Here is a 17,867-nt window from a genome sequence, read left to right as displayed (position 1 = left end):
ACTGCTTAGTGCACACGCAGGGCTCATGGGCTCGTGTTTTTAGCGCTTTTAGAGCAGTTCATGTGCATTGTGAAAGAAACATACTGTAGGTTCAAGCATGTGCAATTCCACATTAGTAACAGCTAAAAGTTATTATACAAATCTACAAACGCAGCACAGTATGACAGAAAAGGAGGAGATGACAGCGTTTAACCAGATGAGGAACATTGTAAATGGACAAATACACTGCGCTTTCAGTGTCAAAATAAAAGCTCGAGGTGAAGGTGAAGTAAATAAGACAGAGATATATAACTTTTACATAAAACAAATCTAATCCTCAAAATAACAATGATAATTCAGCATTATATTATTCAAATAAACTTGACTGGGTCCCACAGTAATAATTTATATTTATGCAATATTGAACTGGCTCTAAAAAATAAGTCAAGTTATTTTTGCACACCTTCTTCAAATCACAAAAAAATGTTTTAGTAAATATATATGAAGTTAAATGATGCTGTTTATTAAGATACTATATATCATTCTATATAAAATATAAAAACAAAAGTGCATATCAATGAAAATGATTAAATCTCATTCTCCCTTGTGTTGATTTAGTGAAAAACTGTGGGGAAACATGCCTTCGTTATTTTTAATAGATTTTTATATCGAGATACCAGTTTGGGGTTGAATTCCTCTGGGGATCGACGACGGTACATGGTCATCAGTGCTTGTGTTGCTGTGGGAACTCTGTTATCATTAAGATTGAACTGTCTCTCACTCTCTCCCTCTGAGCCAAAAGCACTGCGATGAGGACTACAGGACAAAACACTGCCCTGCTGCGAGTATACCTACAAATATAGTATAGTATAGTACAGTATAAGTTTAGTATAGTATAGTACAAGCATAGTATGGTATAGTATAAGTTTAATATAGTACAGTATAAGTATAGTATACTGTATATAGTATACTATAAGTTTAGTGTAGTATAGTACAGTATAGAATAAGTATAATGTAGTATAGTTTAGTATAAGTATAGTATAAGTTTAGTAAATTATAAGTATGGTATAACCATAGTATAAAAATAGAATAGTGTAGAATAGTATAAGTATAGTATAAGCATAGTATAAGTTTAGTATAGTTTAAGTATATAGTATAGTCTAGTAGAGTGTTGTATAGTATAGTGTAATATATACAGTATTATCTATAATAGTAAAAATCAAATGAACAAACGAAAAGCATTGTGTTCACCTCATCATCTGAGCTGCTGAGGCTGCCTGTGATTTCCCGCTCAAAGTAGATTTTGGAAGTGGTCTGCTGCAGGAAGTCAGAGATTCGCTGCACCAGGAAGTCCCGGTCTTTGAGATTGGCAAAGAGGAAAGTCATTTTGTTTTTGGTGCTGATTGACAAGGGGCTGGGAAGGACGTTGGAGCTATCAGCTTTCTCAACGATGGTCACCTAATGCAGAGAGAGAGGCAGAGGGCGGATTATATTTAACATTTTAAAGAAACAGCATTCAAAATCCATTACACTTCAGCAATGTCACATCAGGTGAAAAATATATAATGAGGAAAAAAATTAACATTGCATCTTAATGCATTGCGAAATATCCATCAACACTGGTGAAGCAAACAAGAGAAATGCCATAATAATAATTAATGATTATAATTAGAGTGAAATACAGAAGAATAGTAAGAATTACAAATACCACTGCAAACATGTAGAGGAAACAATTTGACAGCAGCAAGCATGAACAAACATATTCTGACAGGTCTAGGAGTACGGACAGCTCAAGTGTGACTGACCTCTCTTAGAGGGATAATCAGACTGCAGATGGTCTCCTCTTTACTGGTGAAGCAGATGTAATTGGTGGAGACAAACATCTGTCCGAGGATGTGCAACTTGTTGAAGGGGGTCCACAGTGTACAGTCTGTGTGGCCGTCCAGTTTCTCGTCTTTGGGCAGGCGGAACAGTGCCCGGTATCGCTCGCTTTTAGCCCTGGCGTCCAAGTCCCTGAAGAAGACATATGGAAAAGAAAAAGGTTATGCTTAAAGGGGGGTCCTTGTTGTCAAAATTGTTCTTCTCAAACTAGATTACACTGCAATCTTTCCAGTGCCATTTTTCAAAACAATTATTGTTTTGAAACAAATAATTTAATTTAACTGAAACAATTAATCAATAAATGTTACTACTTTCGGAGCACTTCAAGCTTGATGTACCACCTTGTTGCAGTAGGGGGCAGTCAGTGCGGCAGTTATACAGGCAACATGCCTCGTCAAACCAACGAGCAGGCAGCACAGCCTTCCCGATCTCGAGACGCATTTTAAAAAAGTTTCAAACTATGTTTAACTTGACATATAATCCTAAAAACACAGAGCTCATGACTAGAGATACTGAAAACTAGTGAGATGCGACGCAACCAAAGAGAGATGCAATAATAGTGTTATGTTCAATGATATGAAAATAAAACAAACAATATTTTGACTCTAAAGTCACTTTTTTTTGTATTATTTAAAAGCTTTACTTGTCTGTTGCCACAATACATAGTATATGTATTAGAGGTCGACCGATATATCGGTTTTGCAGATTAATCGGCACCACTAACAGATTTCTGGAACTATCGGTTATCGGCAAATATCCACACCGATAGTTTTTCCCTGTTGCGTCTGGTGCTGGAGTGGCTGGGAAGGGTCCGCTGTCGTTATACAATATGAGAGCGGCCTCTAGAGGCGAAATAAAAACGATCACTTCACTGATGCCTTGTGGTATTTGTTCTGACACGTGAGACTACACTCTGCATGGAGAGGAAGACTACAGTACATGTTGTCATATCATTATAAAGTAATTAATTTGTTGATTAGATGCTGCATTAGTAGAGAACAGCAGTATGTTTGCCGACAAGGCTGAGAGGACACTAACATTAAAGCTAACCTCAAGCGGTTACAACATTGTTAATATCTTCATGTAGCTGAGAGAAACATATAAACAAATCAGAAACGCATCTGATTTCAATGACTTCAGATTGATCACATTCTTGTGCTACAAAAAGGCTAGACACAGTGTAACAAATACAGTTTAACAGAAAGCAGGTGTCTCAATATGCTTATAAAGTTCTTTTTAATTAGACACATCATCTAAAAAAACAGCGCTCCTGCAGGAGTTGTTGAATAAACAAAAACAAAGGGAAACAAAGATGTTCATCTAGCGCGCGTTTACATAGAAAAACAAATGGATGGTTGCAAAAGCGTTCGGTGTGAACAGCCCCTTACAGTTGGTGGAGGTCTTTGGCCTTTGCATCTTGCTCTCTTATAAGCATTTCTCAGATTAAGCAATGAGTTGTTTAAATGCTTTGTCAGGAAAGATGTTCAACTTGGAAATGTGTGTCTCGAGATTCTCGTGTTCGGTTCCAGTCTGTTGTGTTTCATCTGATTGAACAGCCCCTGGCCTGTGCTCATAGTCTGAGCCGCTTCACCACCAAGTTCAGCCGAATACCACTGCTGTCTGTGAATATTGCTACTCTACATACAACTGTGCTGAATAAAAAACAATGTGGTATTTCTCTGTTATTATGAAGCTTGAGTCTGGAGTAGTAGGAATCAGTGCAAGTGTAACAACATGTGAACTGTCTATTGAAGCGTTTTCCCCCTCATTTTACTTTTGACTTAACATTTGAGAATATGGACCGACTAAAACTTTTTATTTATTTTATGCACATAAGTTGAAAATGAAATGCTCTTTTTTTTAACAGCCAGGATAGGAATGTTCTTTGCAATAATATAATGGTGCTGAATGGTTTATGTATTTATTGCGCCCTCTTGTGGACTAAGGAAACCATGTCAATTTAAAAATCAGCTGACTTTAAAATTCAAATATTAGTTCATATATATTAATATTTATTTCATTGAAAAAGTACAATACATTTTCATGGTCCAGTCAGTACTGTTTATTTTTTAAATAAAGCTCAGCACTGCTTTACTTTGTGTTATTTTTTCATTCAGTATCAATTTTAAAAACTATCGGTTGATTAATCGGTTATTGGCAGGTACTGACCAACTTAGTTATCGGTATTGATAAAATCCACTATCGGCTGACCTCTAATATGTATAAGATTAATGTATTTCAATCATCTGAATTATAATATTTATTAAATATTATATACAGTTATTACCTTTATTTGGGAGCCTTTTTCAGTAAATATTGGTGTGCATCTTTGTGATTAATTTGATTAATCAATCGGCACATGTAATTAATTCGATTAAAATTTGTAACTGATTGACAGCCCTAATTTTAACACGCTTTATAGATAGTTAAATGCATTTTTGGACTCTTTAAAGGAATAGTTCACCCAAAATGAAAATTCTGTCATAATTTGCTCACCCTCATGTCATTATAACTCTGTGGTTTCGTTCTTCCATGAAACACGAAATGAGATGTTATGCAAAATGTCCAAGATGCTCATTTACATACAATGAAAATGGTTGGTGATTTCTGTTGTCAAGCTTCAAAAAGGACAAAAAACACCATTAAAGTACAATAAAAGTAGTCCACATGGCTCCATGGCTATACTTCAAGGTTTGACATTATTGATTCCTGGGTGTCATGTGTCTGTTCATAATATTGCAAAAATGTGACTGTAAATGAGATTTGAGAGCTACAGCAGAAGGGAATACTATCTGTGAATGACTTAAATTTCAGTCAAATACTAGTTAATGTACTGCTTCAGAAGACTTATATATGTATAATATACAGTAGCATAGAATGTGTAGTAGCTTTTTTGTCCTTTAATAGAACTTGGCAGTATTCTTGAAAACTGGGTTTGGAACAACATGAGGGTGAGTAAATGATGACAGAATTTTATTCGAAACTATTCCTGTGAATTTTTTTGCAGGTGTTACAAAAAGGCTATTAGGCTCCAGAAATCTTGGTTTAGTCCATGACCTTCTAACATCCAGTTTATTACTGTATCTTCAGTTTCTCTTGCTGTCACTGTTCTGTATTGTTTCAGCATTATCAGCTTTATTGGCACAGACCTTTTAAGAGCTGACACTTTCTTGGGCGATTTCTTCTTGAGTTTGGGCAGAGAGCGGTCCTGCTCAAAGCCCTTGTTGTCCAGCAGTTGTCTCATGGCGATGTTGGCGAGCTGCTCCATGAGTTTGAATGTCTCGTTGATGTTCAGAAAGACGGAGAAGATGTGCTCGCTGCAGCGCGTGCTGAAGCGCACCATGTCTGGAAGCAGTAGTGTGGTGTTCTTCTCCAGCTGTGTGATGTCAGCCCAGCGGATGACCAGCTTAACTGAAACACATTTATATGGATGTCTTTTAACATTTTGGACAGGAGGGTAAATTGGAAGATGATAAGTGTTTACAGAGCACTTTATAATAAAGTACACCAAGGTGCTTACCTAGTAAACCTAAAAACAGGAGTTGCACATCTCGTGCTAACTAGGCATCAAAAGTTTTAAGATTTATCGGCTCTCAATGAAAGATAAATGCTATGCAAAGTGACAAATCACAGCCAATCAGAACATATTTAAAGTGTTTACAAGACAGCACACTGTATTGATATTCCTCAAACTTTGTTTTGCAGATAATTTCAACCTCAGGTGTGCTATTTACATTTTTGTAAATTTTATAAATGCAAACTTTCAATAAGATTGAAGTTTCAAGTTCTCCTATTGCCTTGATGAAACAAACTGCAATGACATAATTGCAATATTTACCTACTCAATTGTGATTGGTCTTCTTCCTTGCATATATTTATCAATTTATAGCTGCCTTGATGGTTACTAAAAGACCGTATAGAATCAGATGGATCACTAATATACTTTAAAATGGGAAAAATCATAATGCTGAATATGACGGCTGTAGGAATGGAAGTCCTGCTTTACAGTTAAAAGAACCAATCACCTTTTTGACCTTCCGCTGTCAGATTACTCAAGAACCCGCATGCGCATTAGCTAGAGCAGCATGAAAAGTAGCAAGTTTTTTAGCGTGATCTGGGCTAAACAAGCACAATTTATGATACAATTGTTGTCAGATTTTACTGCCGTTTTGGAGATTTTGGTCTTTCCCCATTTAACCCTCTGGGGTTTTTGATCCTGGAGAAGTTTTGACATGCCTTGACATTTGTTCTTTTTTCAGTTGCTTAAAAACATATTAATGGCTAAAGTCTGATAACACTGTATTCAGCACAAACTGGGCTACAATAATATGTGAGCAACATGTATGTACATGTTTGTATTTTTGAGAAAATAACGTTTATGCATGGTTTTTGAAAAAACTAAAATTTTAAAGTCACTGAAATAAGGCCATACTAAACATTTGTTCACAAAACTTGAGAACTGGATCTTGTAGCCAAGAGTTTTTGCTACAAAATGATGTGAAAACCATCCTGATCACTCATTCATACAAAACAATATAGTCATTTAACTTTAAAACAGTTTTAGTGTTAGAAAGGTCATATTCGAGGAGGCGTGAATGATCATGAATATTGATGTGATTCACACCTGAGGAGACAAAGACCCCTCCGCTGGGAACAGAATAAAATGTAATATCTGATATAGGGCATATACTCAATATATATATATAAAAAAATCAGGATTCTTTGATGAATAGAAAGTTCAAAATAACAGCATTTATCTGAAATAGAAAGCTTTTGTAACATTATAAATGTCTTTACTGTCACTTTTGATCAATATAATGCATCCTTGCTGAATAAAAGTATTCATTTCTTCCCAAAAAAAACAAAAAAACAAAAACAAATTCTTAGTGACCCCTTTCTATTTCAGATAAATGCTGTTATTTTGAACTTTCTATTCATCAAAGAATCCTGAAAAAAATTGTACACAACTGTTTTCAACACTGATAATAATAAATGTTTCTTGAGCATATTAGAATGATTTCTGAAGGATCACATGACACTGAAGACTGGAGTAATGATGCTGAAAATTCAGCTTTACATCACAGGAATAAATTGCATTTTAAAATATATTCAGAAAGATGCTCGCGGAGACAGAGACGATGAAAGCGCACCCTGTTTATGTTCTTTATTTCACAAAAGCACAAGGTTTTGTTGTTATTGTGAGTGTACAAAAATAAAAGTAGACCCTTTATAGTTTCTAATGATGCCTTACACTTATCTGTATGCCCAAAAATGATAAGTTTAAGTTGTTTCCGCTGTTATGAGGAAAAGATCCAGCAGGACCGTTGACCCCTGAGGGTTAAGATGCACTTTCATCCATAGAAAATAGCTGCCCGGAAGCATTAGTTGCAGCACAATTCCGAATGCATGAATCTCAAGTCGTGTTTTCCTTAGTTTAACATTTAACATTTAACTTGACAAAGCAACCTAAAAATGCTGCTTTTATAATGCGAAGCGACCAAAGTGAGACGCTCCAAAAGCCTTCGTCTGATGCATGTGTACATTGACACGTCCTTAGAAAAGCCCTCGGACGAATTGCATGCATTGACAAATTCAAATCTAAAATGGACTGTAGGCAATGATAGACTTATTTTAATATTAAACAAATTGCCTTCTATAGCCACTTTTTGTATTGTCTTATCAATGTCTTATCAAATGTAATGCATTTTAATGATCTGAATTATTATTTTTGTAATATATCTTATATTTATAATTATTTAAATTTCACTGTTTATAATTAATTAATCATTATATACGGAATTATTGTTATTTGAGAGGCCTTCTCAGCAAACATTTATATATGCAATTAATTGCGTGTCACGTAATTAATTCAATCAAAAAATGTTATCCATTGACAGCCCTTATCAAAACTCTATATTTATTAGGAAGATATGTGATTTATCACAATTTTATGCTTTATTGTGCTGTGCCTAGATAATAGAACAAACTGTCAACACATTTATAACGTTGTTGCAGACAACATTTTACATCGTTTTGTTGTGCTGTAGTGCTCACCCTCTTTTCCGAGAAGATATGAGTAAAAGCACAGGTGATTGATGCTGAGGTACAGCCAGCCCTGCCGCGGCACCTTCCCCTTCCAGTAACTGCAGGAGTAATAATTAACCAGCTTCTCCTCCTCTGGCATGGCGAAGAGTTTACGGAACTTAGCGATGGCCTCCTTGAATTTTTCAGTGTCATCGTCTTCTTTAATATCATGGCTTTTGTTGTATTCAGCTATGATGCCCTGCACAGACAGACGGAGAGACACAGAGTGATTATGGCTCATTTTGGCCACATTCTAAGGCAGTACTGCAGTTTTGTAAGACTAAAGTTGTTATGGCTTACCTGGATTTTGCCCTTGACGAACGTAGTGATGTCATTTTCATTCTCAAAGATAGAGAGCGTTTGCAGCAGGTTCTGCTCAAGCCACTCCCAGTTCTCTGTGATCTCCTTACGAGAGCCCCCTATGACAAACACGTGAAAACATTTTGCCATCTCAGATTTTCACTTGTCAAATAAAACTAATCCACGTATTTCGGAGAATGAATTTGACTTGAAAAACGAATTAATTTGCTTCCAGAATTCTATAATTTAATTAAGGCAGAGGCTATTATTGCACTAAGCGATAGATGCTAAGTGCAGAAAGCGATAGATGCTAAGTGCAGAAAGCGACAGATGCTAAGTGCAAAAAGGGACAGATGCTAAGTGCAAAAAGGGACAGATGCTAAGTGCAAAAAGGGACAGATGCTAAGTGCAAATAGCGATAGATGCTAAGCGCAAATAGCGATAGGTGCTAAGCGCAAATAGCGATAGGTGCTAAGCGCAAATAGCGATAGGTGCTAAGCGCAAATAGCGATAGGTGCTAAGCGCAAATAGCGATAGGTGCTAAGCGCAAATAGCGATAGGTGCTAAGCGCAAATAGCGATAGGTGCTAAGTGCAAATTGCAATAGATGCTAAGCGCAAATAGCGATAGGTGCTAAGCGCAAAAAGCGATAGGTGCTAAGCGCAAAAAGCGATAGGTGCTAAGTGCAAATAGCGATAGGTGCTAAGTGCAAATAGCGATAGGTGCTAAGCGCAAATAGCGACAGGTGCTAAGTGCAAAGATGCTAAGTGCAAATAGCAACAGATGCTAAGTGCAAATAGTTGCAGATACTACTTGCACTTTTAATTAAATACTACCAGTATATGGTCATCACTGCAGTGTGTTTATTGTGTTTATTTCCCACAGACACCCTACACCAACCCCTACCCCTAACCTTCTCTTACAAAAATTAGGTTTTACTACAGTAATCATAGTATCACCATGGTATTTTGTATAACTAATCAAAATAACAAAATATGCAATGAAGACAGGATAAAAATATGGATGAATACAGCAAATTCACACATGTTTGTTTTTATTTCCACCTAAAGGTGGAAATTATACGTTATACTGTAGAATCAAGCCGATCTAACTGTAGAATCCTCCAACGTTGACCACAGAGGAACATGGAGGAATAATCATAATAAATATCTGCAATTATAGTTTCAAAAAGCAACTATCGCCACCATTTAAACAGTAAAACTGATATATCGGTGTACCTATAGATTTAAGTCATGAAAACAGACACAAAAAAAATCTGATACATGTCAAAATATCAAATCTGTTGCCAAAACAAAAGCTTTTTAAGCGAACATATTCACAGAATTTCAGATCAGGCAAACAGGTCTAATTTCAATGCTGAGATTTACCAAACGACCAGCAGCTTCTAAAGAAACAGCTTGTGAAATCTGAAGCCCATTCACGGTTTCCCCTAAACTAGATTAGCTCAGAAACACAGCACTCTCTGCTCTGGGACGCAAGCGCTGTCTTTCATCCACCCCTCTTGCTTTTGACTTCAGACAGAATGATCTAGGCTATAGAAGCAATAGGAATATGTCAACCAGTAGAGATTTTAGTCTACCGTTTCTACAGCATTAAATATATCAATGATATAAGTGGTCAAGATGGGCTTTATGTTATTTACACGTGAGAGCGACGAAGAAACATCAAGTAATGCAGAAATACATAGTGGCACGTGTCCCAAACAAGTCAAGACGAGGACTTTTTATTAAGGGGTTTAATGCGAAGCAGAGTTTAGCTATTTATGGTTACAAAGCAACCTCATAAATTGCCACATTAATGTTGGAAAAAAATGATATGCAGTCACAGTTGCACGTATATCGGCTATTTCATCAATGGCAGGTACGTCAAAAAGTTACAGTAATTTTGTACACTGGTTATGATGTTCATAGGAATAAGTAGGAATATGCAGGGACCTGTCAATACAATATTACAGAGATATCTGAGTCACAGTACATTGTAGTGTTTAGATATTCAAAACTTTTACTCACTTTTATCTCTTTCATCTTCATCCAAGATTGGTGCTTTGCGCGATTATTTTCTTAGCTTGTCTTGAGTTTGGATTTTTTTAAATAGAAATTGCGTCGAGTATGTGACCAGTGTTGGGTGTAATCTGATTACTAAGCAATTCGTTACTGTAATCACCAATCACCTTTTTAGCAACAACAACAACAAAAAAAGTAGCGTATTGCATTACATTTTAAATTCTTGTAATCCGATTACATTTACTGACTTTCAATTAAGGTTAAAAAATGTGGGGCGTTTTAGAAGGTAACTTAAAAGTAATCAGAAATGTGACTACTTTTCAGATGAAGTAATCAGTAAAGTAATCTGATACAATTTTAGAGAAGTAAGTAGCAATTTATAGTGGATTACTTTTTTAAAGTTACTTACCCAACACTGTTGTTGACCTAAACAGTGTCACAAACTTGCTCTTATTGGTCACCAATCTCTATTTATTTTTTTCAAAAATATTCAACTAAACAAATGTAAAGGTAAACTACAGAGGATTTGGTAGGATTTGGTAATTTTCATTAGAAATGAACAAAATACTATTACTGAGCTAGTACATGAAAAACCTGTGTTTTAAAAACAGCCTTACCTGGAGTCACTACGGTAAGCTTACAATAATGATTTACATTCAGAGATTTAGTGTTAGATTTGGCGGGAAATTTCAGGTTTCCGTCATTCATACTTGCATGTTTATGTCATGGCTACTATAGTGCACAAATATGCTTCTTATATATTTTTTCAGATATACGTCTTCAGATATATATACTTTTTTGATATATGAAAATGTTCCTTTGCAAGTAACATGCCGTTTTATATTTCAACCACAGATGTCGATAGAGAGCCAAGAATTCTGTGATGTATTTAGGCGAAGATCAATTATTCGCGTGAAAACACTGATACAGCCTTGTGAGGTAAAATACTTTGAAATAGTTGTTTCAACCACCCCTAGCGTACATATCACCGCAGTCTGCATTACTCAAACCCCAGACGCAATATTTTAAGTGCTCCAAATCGCACATTAACCCTTCCGTAACCGCAGCAACTGCAGTCTCTTTGTAGCCCGGCACAAGTACAGATTTCCAACAACTGTTCAGTTTTGTTGAAGCATTTATTCCTAAAGCAGTAACAACATTGTTTGTAATGGTCTGAACTGAACTGTGAAAGCCAAGAGAGCAAGTGTGCATCATGTTCTCTCAAGCAGTATTTGAAAGAAAAGTGCACATTGATTTTTGACTTGAGATTCCACTTTCGACGCAGTAGGGCATGAGGTAATGCTCTGGCCACCAGGGAGAAGGCGAGATATGAGGTATGATTCCAGAATAGGCGGCAGTGGGGAGTGTGAAGACAGTATGTTACCATGGGCGATGGTCCAGTAAACCAGTGAATCAGGGGTCTGGTAGAGGATCCGGAACGGGGCCACACGAGCGCTGGAGTCCAACACAACGTCAAGGGTTCCAACCAGCAGACCTGTGGGAAAACATTAAATGCTATGCTCAGGATTATGGCAGTAGAATATTAGTAGTCTAAAAATAGGAATTTACTTAATAAATTAATATGCACACAAGGTTGTTTTTGAGGATGCACTCAATAAGACAAAACATTTTCATCAAGCATCTCTTACGACTAGTGGTCAACTGCTATGGGCTTTTCAATGGCCAGTAGAGTGGGGTGGCCGATTGCTTTAGTGAAATTAACTTTCAACCTTTTTACTAAAAAAGGGGGGGTTATGGGCAGGTGCTGATAATCTCAGAATGGCCAAATTAAACTGCCTGGCCCATATAGCATTTTATTCTTAATATGTCAGCATGCAATATGCGGCCACAGAATTTGGCAGAAAGCCCCACAGATTTCCTCAGAATTTGAATGAGAGTCATTCGCTCACTCCTTGCATGTTTATTAAAAATGTCTTCTAATTTGATAATGTTTTCAGCTTGAATTCTGCAGATTTCCCAACTTGCCAAATAGCAAAAGCAAGCTGCAAATCATTATCAACAGCTATAACATAAATTCAAGGCTATTAGTTATTTAAAAAAGAAAACAGATGTTCAATATGTTCAGCCCCAACGTCTCGTTTCAATTGGAAATGTGTCACAAGAAAGAAAACTGGGCTCGTCGAGCCATTTCATGAGGTCTTTAATTCGCTTTTGGCTTTCTACACTGGACAAAAAAGCTAAAAAAAATTTCAGGCTTTCAACAATAAAAATAATACACTTTTTATCTACAGTACATCGCCCAGCCCTAACTGAATGTAGATTGTGTTTGTCTGCGAAAAAACGACACCACAGACAGGACTGGAGGCTGTTGCTGGTTAAACCCCCTGAGCAAGCCTGCAACTGGTTATTAGCCACTTTAAAGATTGTACCTGAAGAACTTTAGCATCGCTGCAGTGTGAGATTGCTACAGCGTACTTATCAAAGCTTCTGACATGCCACATGAAGACTCCTGATAAACCTGATAAACCAGAGCTTGAGTCTCTGCCTCTGGCATCATGGTCTCTTTACATCCAGATCTACTCCACTAATTCTCTCTACACATGGAATTCACATTTAAAGGGGCAAAATGGTGTTATGCATTATGGCTTGCATTCCACCGCAAAGCCATGATAAATAACATCTTATTGTTCTCTGGTATAGCTACTATAAACTTTAACGGAACAGTTGACAAAAAATTTAAATTCGCTTATTCTTAATACGAATATTTTGACATTATTGTTTGTATGTGAATAAATCAAGGTAACCTATATTTCTAGATTAAACATTATTTTGTACTTCAGTCCTTTGCTTTGTTTGACAAGAAAAACTAGCTTCACACCATGTGACCCACATTTAGTTTTCACCCATTGAAAATGTGTAAAATGTATCAATTTACGAATAGAGCCACATTGAGTGGCCCATATCTCTGGGATTTAACCATATAGGGCATTAAAAATGGAAACACAAAAAGGAAATTTTGTTTTTAACCAGAATCTAAAAGGATATTAAGATATCTTCAATACTTCTGGAGTTATAGGCACTCAAACACTGGAAAAACAACATTAAAAAAAGTTGTTTTTCCCATTTGTGGACTCATACCATTGGCATGTAATGCAACAACGGAAGCTGAAGTCAACTGATTTTAGTAACTGACCTACCCATCTCATTGTAAAAAATAAAATAATGATGCTGCCACCTTTCTAAGGTTTTTTTTTTACCTGTAGTTTTGCTACAAAATCATAGGCGAAAATTGTCATTTTCAGTAAATATTGATCCATGACTTTATCATTTAGAGGTTTTTCTTCCAGCAGTATATTTTTCTTTTCTTTTTTTCCAAAAAATTCAAGCCAGAAACCTCTGGTTAAGCTGTCACTACTGACCGTTCACAAGTCAAGTCATTTTTATTTGTATAGCTCTTTTCACAACACACATCAGGGCGGACTGGCCATCGGGAGAACCGGGACTTTTCCCGGAGGGCTGTCCGCGAAACAGGGCCGAATGGGCCGCGCGTTATGCAGAACGGACCACAAAACGGCGCAGCAATATGCAGAAAAGGACAGTGACATCCCCCCTCCCACTCAACAACTTTTGGGCCAGATTTCCCATCCCCGCTCAACAACTTTTGGGCCAGTTTCTATGTAAATCCTGGGCCGATTTCTCTTCCCAGTTCGCCCCTACCACACATTGTTTCAAAGCAGCCAAAATGTTTATATATATATATATAAAAGAAACTGTAATATATGTAATGTCTTACAGTGATCATTCTGTAGTTTGATTAAATATAATTGAAAAATGTGTATAGAAATTAAATAATTAAATAATAATTGTATTTAGAAACCCTGTGAGCTAAAAGCGACTTGGAACATAGCACACGAGTCATACGGACTGCTTTTATAGTATATTTATGTTATTTTTTAAGTCCTTTTTGGAGCTTGACAGCAATGGTCATTCATCTGTCATTGTATGGAAAAGAGCTGCATTTGGATTCTTTCAAATCTCCTGTTGTGCCATTGAAATATAACAGCATATAGGTTTGGAATGATCTGAGGGTGAGTAATTAATGACAAAATATTAATTCTTGGGTTAACTATCTTTTTCGACTTTATATCTAGTCATTTTTGAAGTCATTATTTTTGCAATGTGACAAAACAGATTTTCCTGAACATGAATGTGTGGCTGAGAATTGAGATCCTCCAAAACAAGAGTGGCTTCCTTTTTCTGTGAGCACAATAACACCCCCTCCAGACCACATTACTTTATGTTCCTCCTTTTCATATGCTCATATGAGCCACGGTTTCCTTGGTAGCGGAATCAAGAGAGCAGGGATTTGAGAATACAGTAAGCATCACATGATCTATTCAGCTCTACACTTACCACTTTGTTTACGAGCATTCTTGCCCCCAAAAATAAAATTTTTAAGGGCACAGTAACAAGTTTAGGGGTACAGTCAATGTTCAAATTTCACAAAATGTGATTTTTTTTTTTTTTTTGGTCTGTTATTCTACAGTGTGGTGCATTTTGATGCAAGACAAGGTTTATTACTGGTAAAAAAAATGGCTCAAAAATGGAAAAATGGGCTCTTTGAAAAAAATATCAGCAACAGGGTTAGTATCGCCTGATTAGAATGATAAATATTGATTATCATATTTGCCTTAAATTTCCTTTTAAATGCACCTCTAATAGCAACTATAGATGTGCTATACTACATTTTCATAATCGACTTGTCAGTGAGATTTCTTGACCCCGACACGTTTCTTTGGGAATGTTTCCTTGAGTCACATTCTTGTGTTCAAAAACAGCTATAGGCAACATCCACACTAAACTGTTTTCGTTTAAAAACTCAGTTTTTAGTTTCTTAATGTCATTCATCATTTTCCAAAGTATGCAATAAAGGAGAGCGTTTTCAAAACTCTTAATTTTCTGTGGAAGAAAATGCAGTTCCAGTGTGGATGAGAGGTGTAAACGTAGCTAAATTTATGTTTTTCAAATGAAAATGTGGCCATGTTTTTAAAGTTGAACTATTTTTAAATTTTTTAATTAGTGCCCGACCGATATATCGGTCAGCCGATAATGTCGGCCGATATTAGCCTTTCACCAATATATCGGTATGAGCCGATATGAAACCTTTTTTTTTCAGAACATATAATGCAGAATACAATGCTTTAGAATTGGTGTCATAGCGTAGTTTGTCCAGCAGAGCACTCTCTGACTCCACTGTTTAAAGAGCTGACTCTGAACTTACGGTTGCTCTACAGACAGGGCAGAGTTCAGCGGTGTCATCACGGTAAGTTGCTAACTAGTCTGTTAAATACATACTGGAAACTTAAACAATGACCCCATCATTTTCCCTTTTCAATATTACAAATATAATGTTAACCCTTTCCCTGACAACCATGTCACTCATGTTTATCACATCTGTTTGCTGTTAGCCAGCTATAGTTTGTCAGTGTAGTCAGTAATGTAGCAGATTGAAAGGTAAACATCAGAGCATCTTTTTGCAGCTCAGCAGACAACAGTGCGGTGGTGGATAGTGTCTGTTGTGTGTTGATTTTTACGCTATGTTATTACCTAGTTGGTGAGACACAATGCCGGTCCGTCTTTTACTCTCCGTGGCAACGAGCTTATAGCTAACTAGCTAATCATGTAGATACTTTCATTGCTTGTCAGCTGAGTGGAAGCTAATGTGTAAACATGTATTCACCAAACTGTTTTGTTCAGGATTCACAGTTTGGTACCCCCTTCAACTGAACAATTCCAGTCGTTACATTTATAAAATGTAATATTTAAAAGTCTGGTTTCCCACCATTGATAGTTTCCCTTGAACTTGCATAGCAGAATATGGTGTAACACCGCTGCCGCTGTTTATCTTGTCTCGGCAGTAGTAATATAGTCAGCATTTGACTAATACTAAACAGTACTGATGTTTATTTAGCTATTTGTTTTATTTTTATTTATTCTTTATTTAAATGGTCAGCATTTGACTGATACTAAACAGTACTGTTTATTTAACTATTTATTGTATTTTTATTTATTCTTTATTTTCTCAGTGTTCATTTCTAGAATTTGTTGACAATGTATAATAATAATGTCAAATATTCTTTGATAAAAATATTTAAGAAAGCAGCCTTCTGAGTACCTTTGCATAGTCATATCGGTGCAAAATCTGTGAAAAATCCACATAGAAAAGGTCTGTTTATATCAGCCACCATATCGGTAATCGCTGAATTTTCCCTCTCTAAAATCGGTATTGGTATCGGTCTCAAAAATCCCAAATCGGTCGGGCTCTATTTTTAATAGAAAGGTGCGACGCAATGACCAAAGACACGAATATGGTGGTATCGGCTGACGAATAAATGGACACAACTTTCAGAGGGTTTTACCGCGTAAACTGTTTAACAGCTAAAGCACAGCATGCTGTCATCATGCCAATTAAGGCCACGTCCACACTAATACATTTTAATTTGAAAATGCATCTTTTTCACTAGTCCACACTGAGATGGCATTTTTGTCAGCGAAAACTGAGCTTTTTTAATACGCTCTCCAACGTGGATAAATTTGAAAACACCATCTTCATATTGTAGTGTAGACTGGGTAAACGATATTTCCTAAAACTATGATGTATTTGTTGTCATGTGACGCAGTCCATTCAGCCCATACAATCAAGATGGCGGCCCATGTTATAGCGGAGCTGTTGTGCCTGATATTCACTTTGATAGCGTTTTTAAAGATAAATGTTACTTTGTACAGCTTTCACATTGCATTTTATCAAAGACGACAGGAAGTTTACTCAGAAATGGTGTCTGGTGACGGAACACAAGGACAATTGCGTTTCAGACCGTACATGTTTTCGCATGTTTATACGTTTCAGTGTGGACGAACAACCTTTGGAAAATGCCTAAAAACAGCAGTGTGGATGGAGAGCGTTTCGAAAATGCCGTTTTCAAATGTATCCGGATTAATGTAGACGTAGCCTAAATCACTGGGGCTAAAAATATCGAAACTAAAATGGGATAAAATATAGATAAACTAGTCGACCACACTAATCGACTGGTCAGTTGACCACTATCGTGACCCTTTCCTAATAGTGACGTACCAATTATTTTGTGAATGAAGAACAGAAACTGTGACCACAGAAGCATGATACAAACCCAATCGAAATCTGAACCATTATCTCCCTAATGCAATCTTTTTTACGTTTTTATTCTTTCCAATGCAAACTTGAATCTGTGACTTTGATTCCTCTACTGGTCAAACGTTGTTTCACTAGACAAATTCACAAGTCACTGTTCACTGAACTTGAACTTTGGTACACACTGAAAGTTGAAAGCTCTATTCAATCTAAGTTGCATTGGGATGAAACGCATAGACTGCATATGCATGGACGAGGGGTTGTGAGAGGAATTTTTTATTATTCTAAATATAGAATGTAGCCTACTCTCAACTGAATTTAACTTTGCCCAAACAAAAACAGCCTCTTTCCTGCACATGGGCAAAATCAATATTTTTCTAAACAGCATTAACCTGATACAACTGTACTGAATTGCAAAACAACACAAAGGAGCTGTTGACTTTACCCTTATTCAGCACAAAAACAGTGTTT

The 17,867-nt window shown here is 36.5% G+C and overlaps 1 protein-coding gene across 1 annotated transcript in view; it reads right to left on the bottom strand.

Annotated features, from left to right (window-relative positions):
- The window catches only part of LOC127445082 (TBC1 domain family member 9-like), a 41,190-nt gene that overhangs the window by 20,343 nt on the left and 2,980 nt on the right, over positions 1 to 17,867 (bottom strand). The window contains exons 2-8 of the mRNA XM_051704845.1: positions 11,652 to 11,762; positions 8,245 to 8,363; positions 7,915 to 8,143; positions 5,010 to 5,271; positions 1,785 to 1,992; positions 1,231 to 1,437; positions 657 to 830 (exon numbers count right to left, since the gene is read on the bottom strand). Of these exons, the coding sequence (XP_051560805.1) occupies positions 657 to 830; positions 1,231 to 1,437; positions 1,785 to 1,992; positions 5,010 to 5,271; positions 7,915 to 8,143; positions 8,245 to 8,363; positions 11,652 to 11,762 (1,310 nt within the window). The remainder of the gene's footprint in view (positions 1 to 656; positions 831 to 1,230; positions 1,438 to 1,784; positions 1,993 to 5,009; positions 5,272 to 7,914; positions 8,144 to 8,244; positions 8,364 to 11,651; positions 11,763 to 17,867) is intronic.

The sequence above is a fragment of the Myxocyprinus asiaticus genome, chromosome 8 (assembly GCF_019703515.2).
Source record: "Myxocyprinus asiaticus isolate MX2 ecotype Aquarium Trade chromosome 8, UBuf_Myxa_2, whole genome shotgun sequence".
NCBI classification, from domain to species: Eukaryota; Metazoa; Chordata; class Actinopteri; order Cypriniformes; family Catostomidae; genus Myxocyprinus; species Myxocyprinus asiaticus.
Note: the sequence above shows the minus strand (reverse complement) of the source record. Positions and strands in the feature narration are given on the sequence as shown.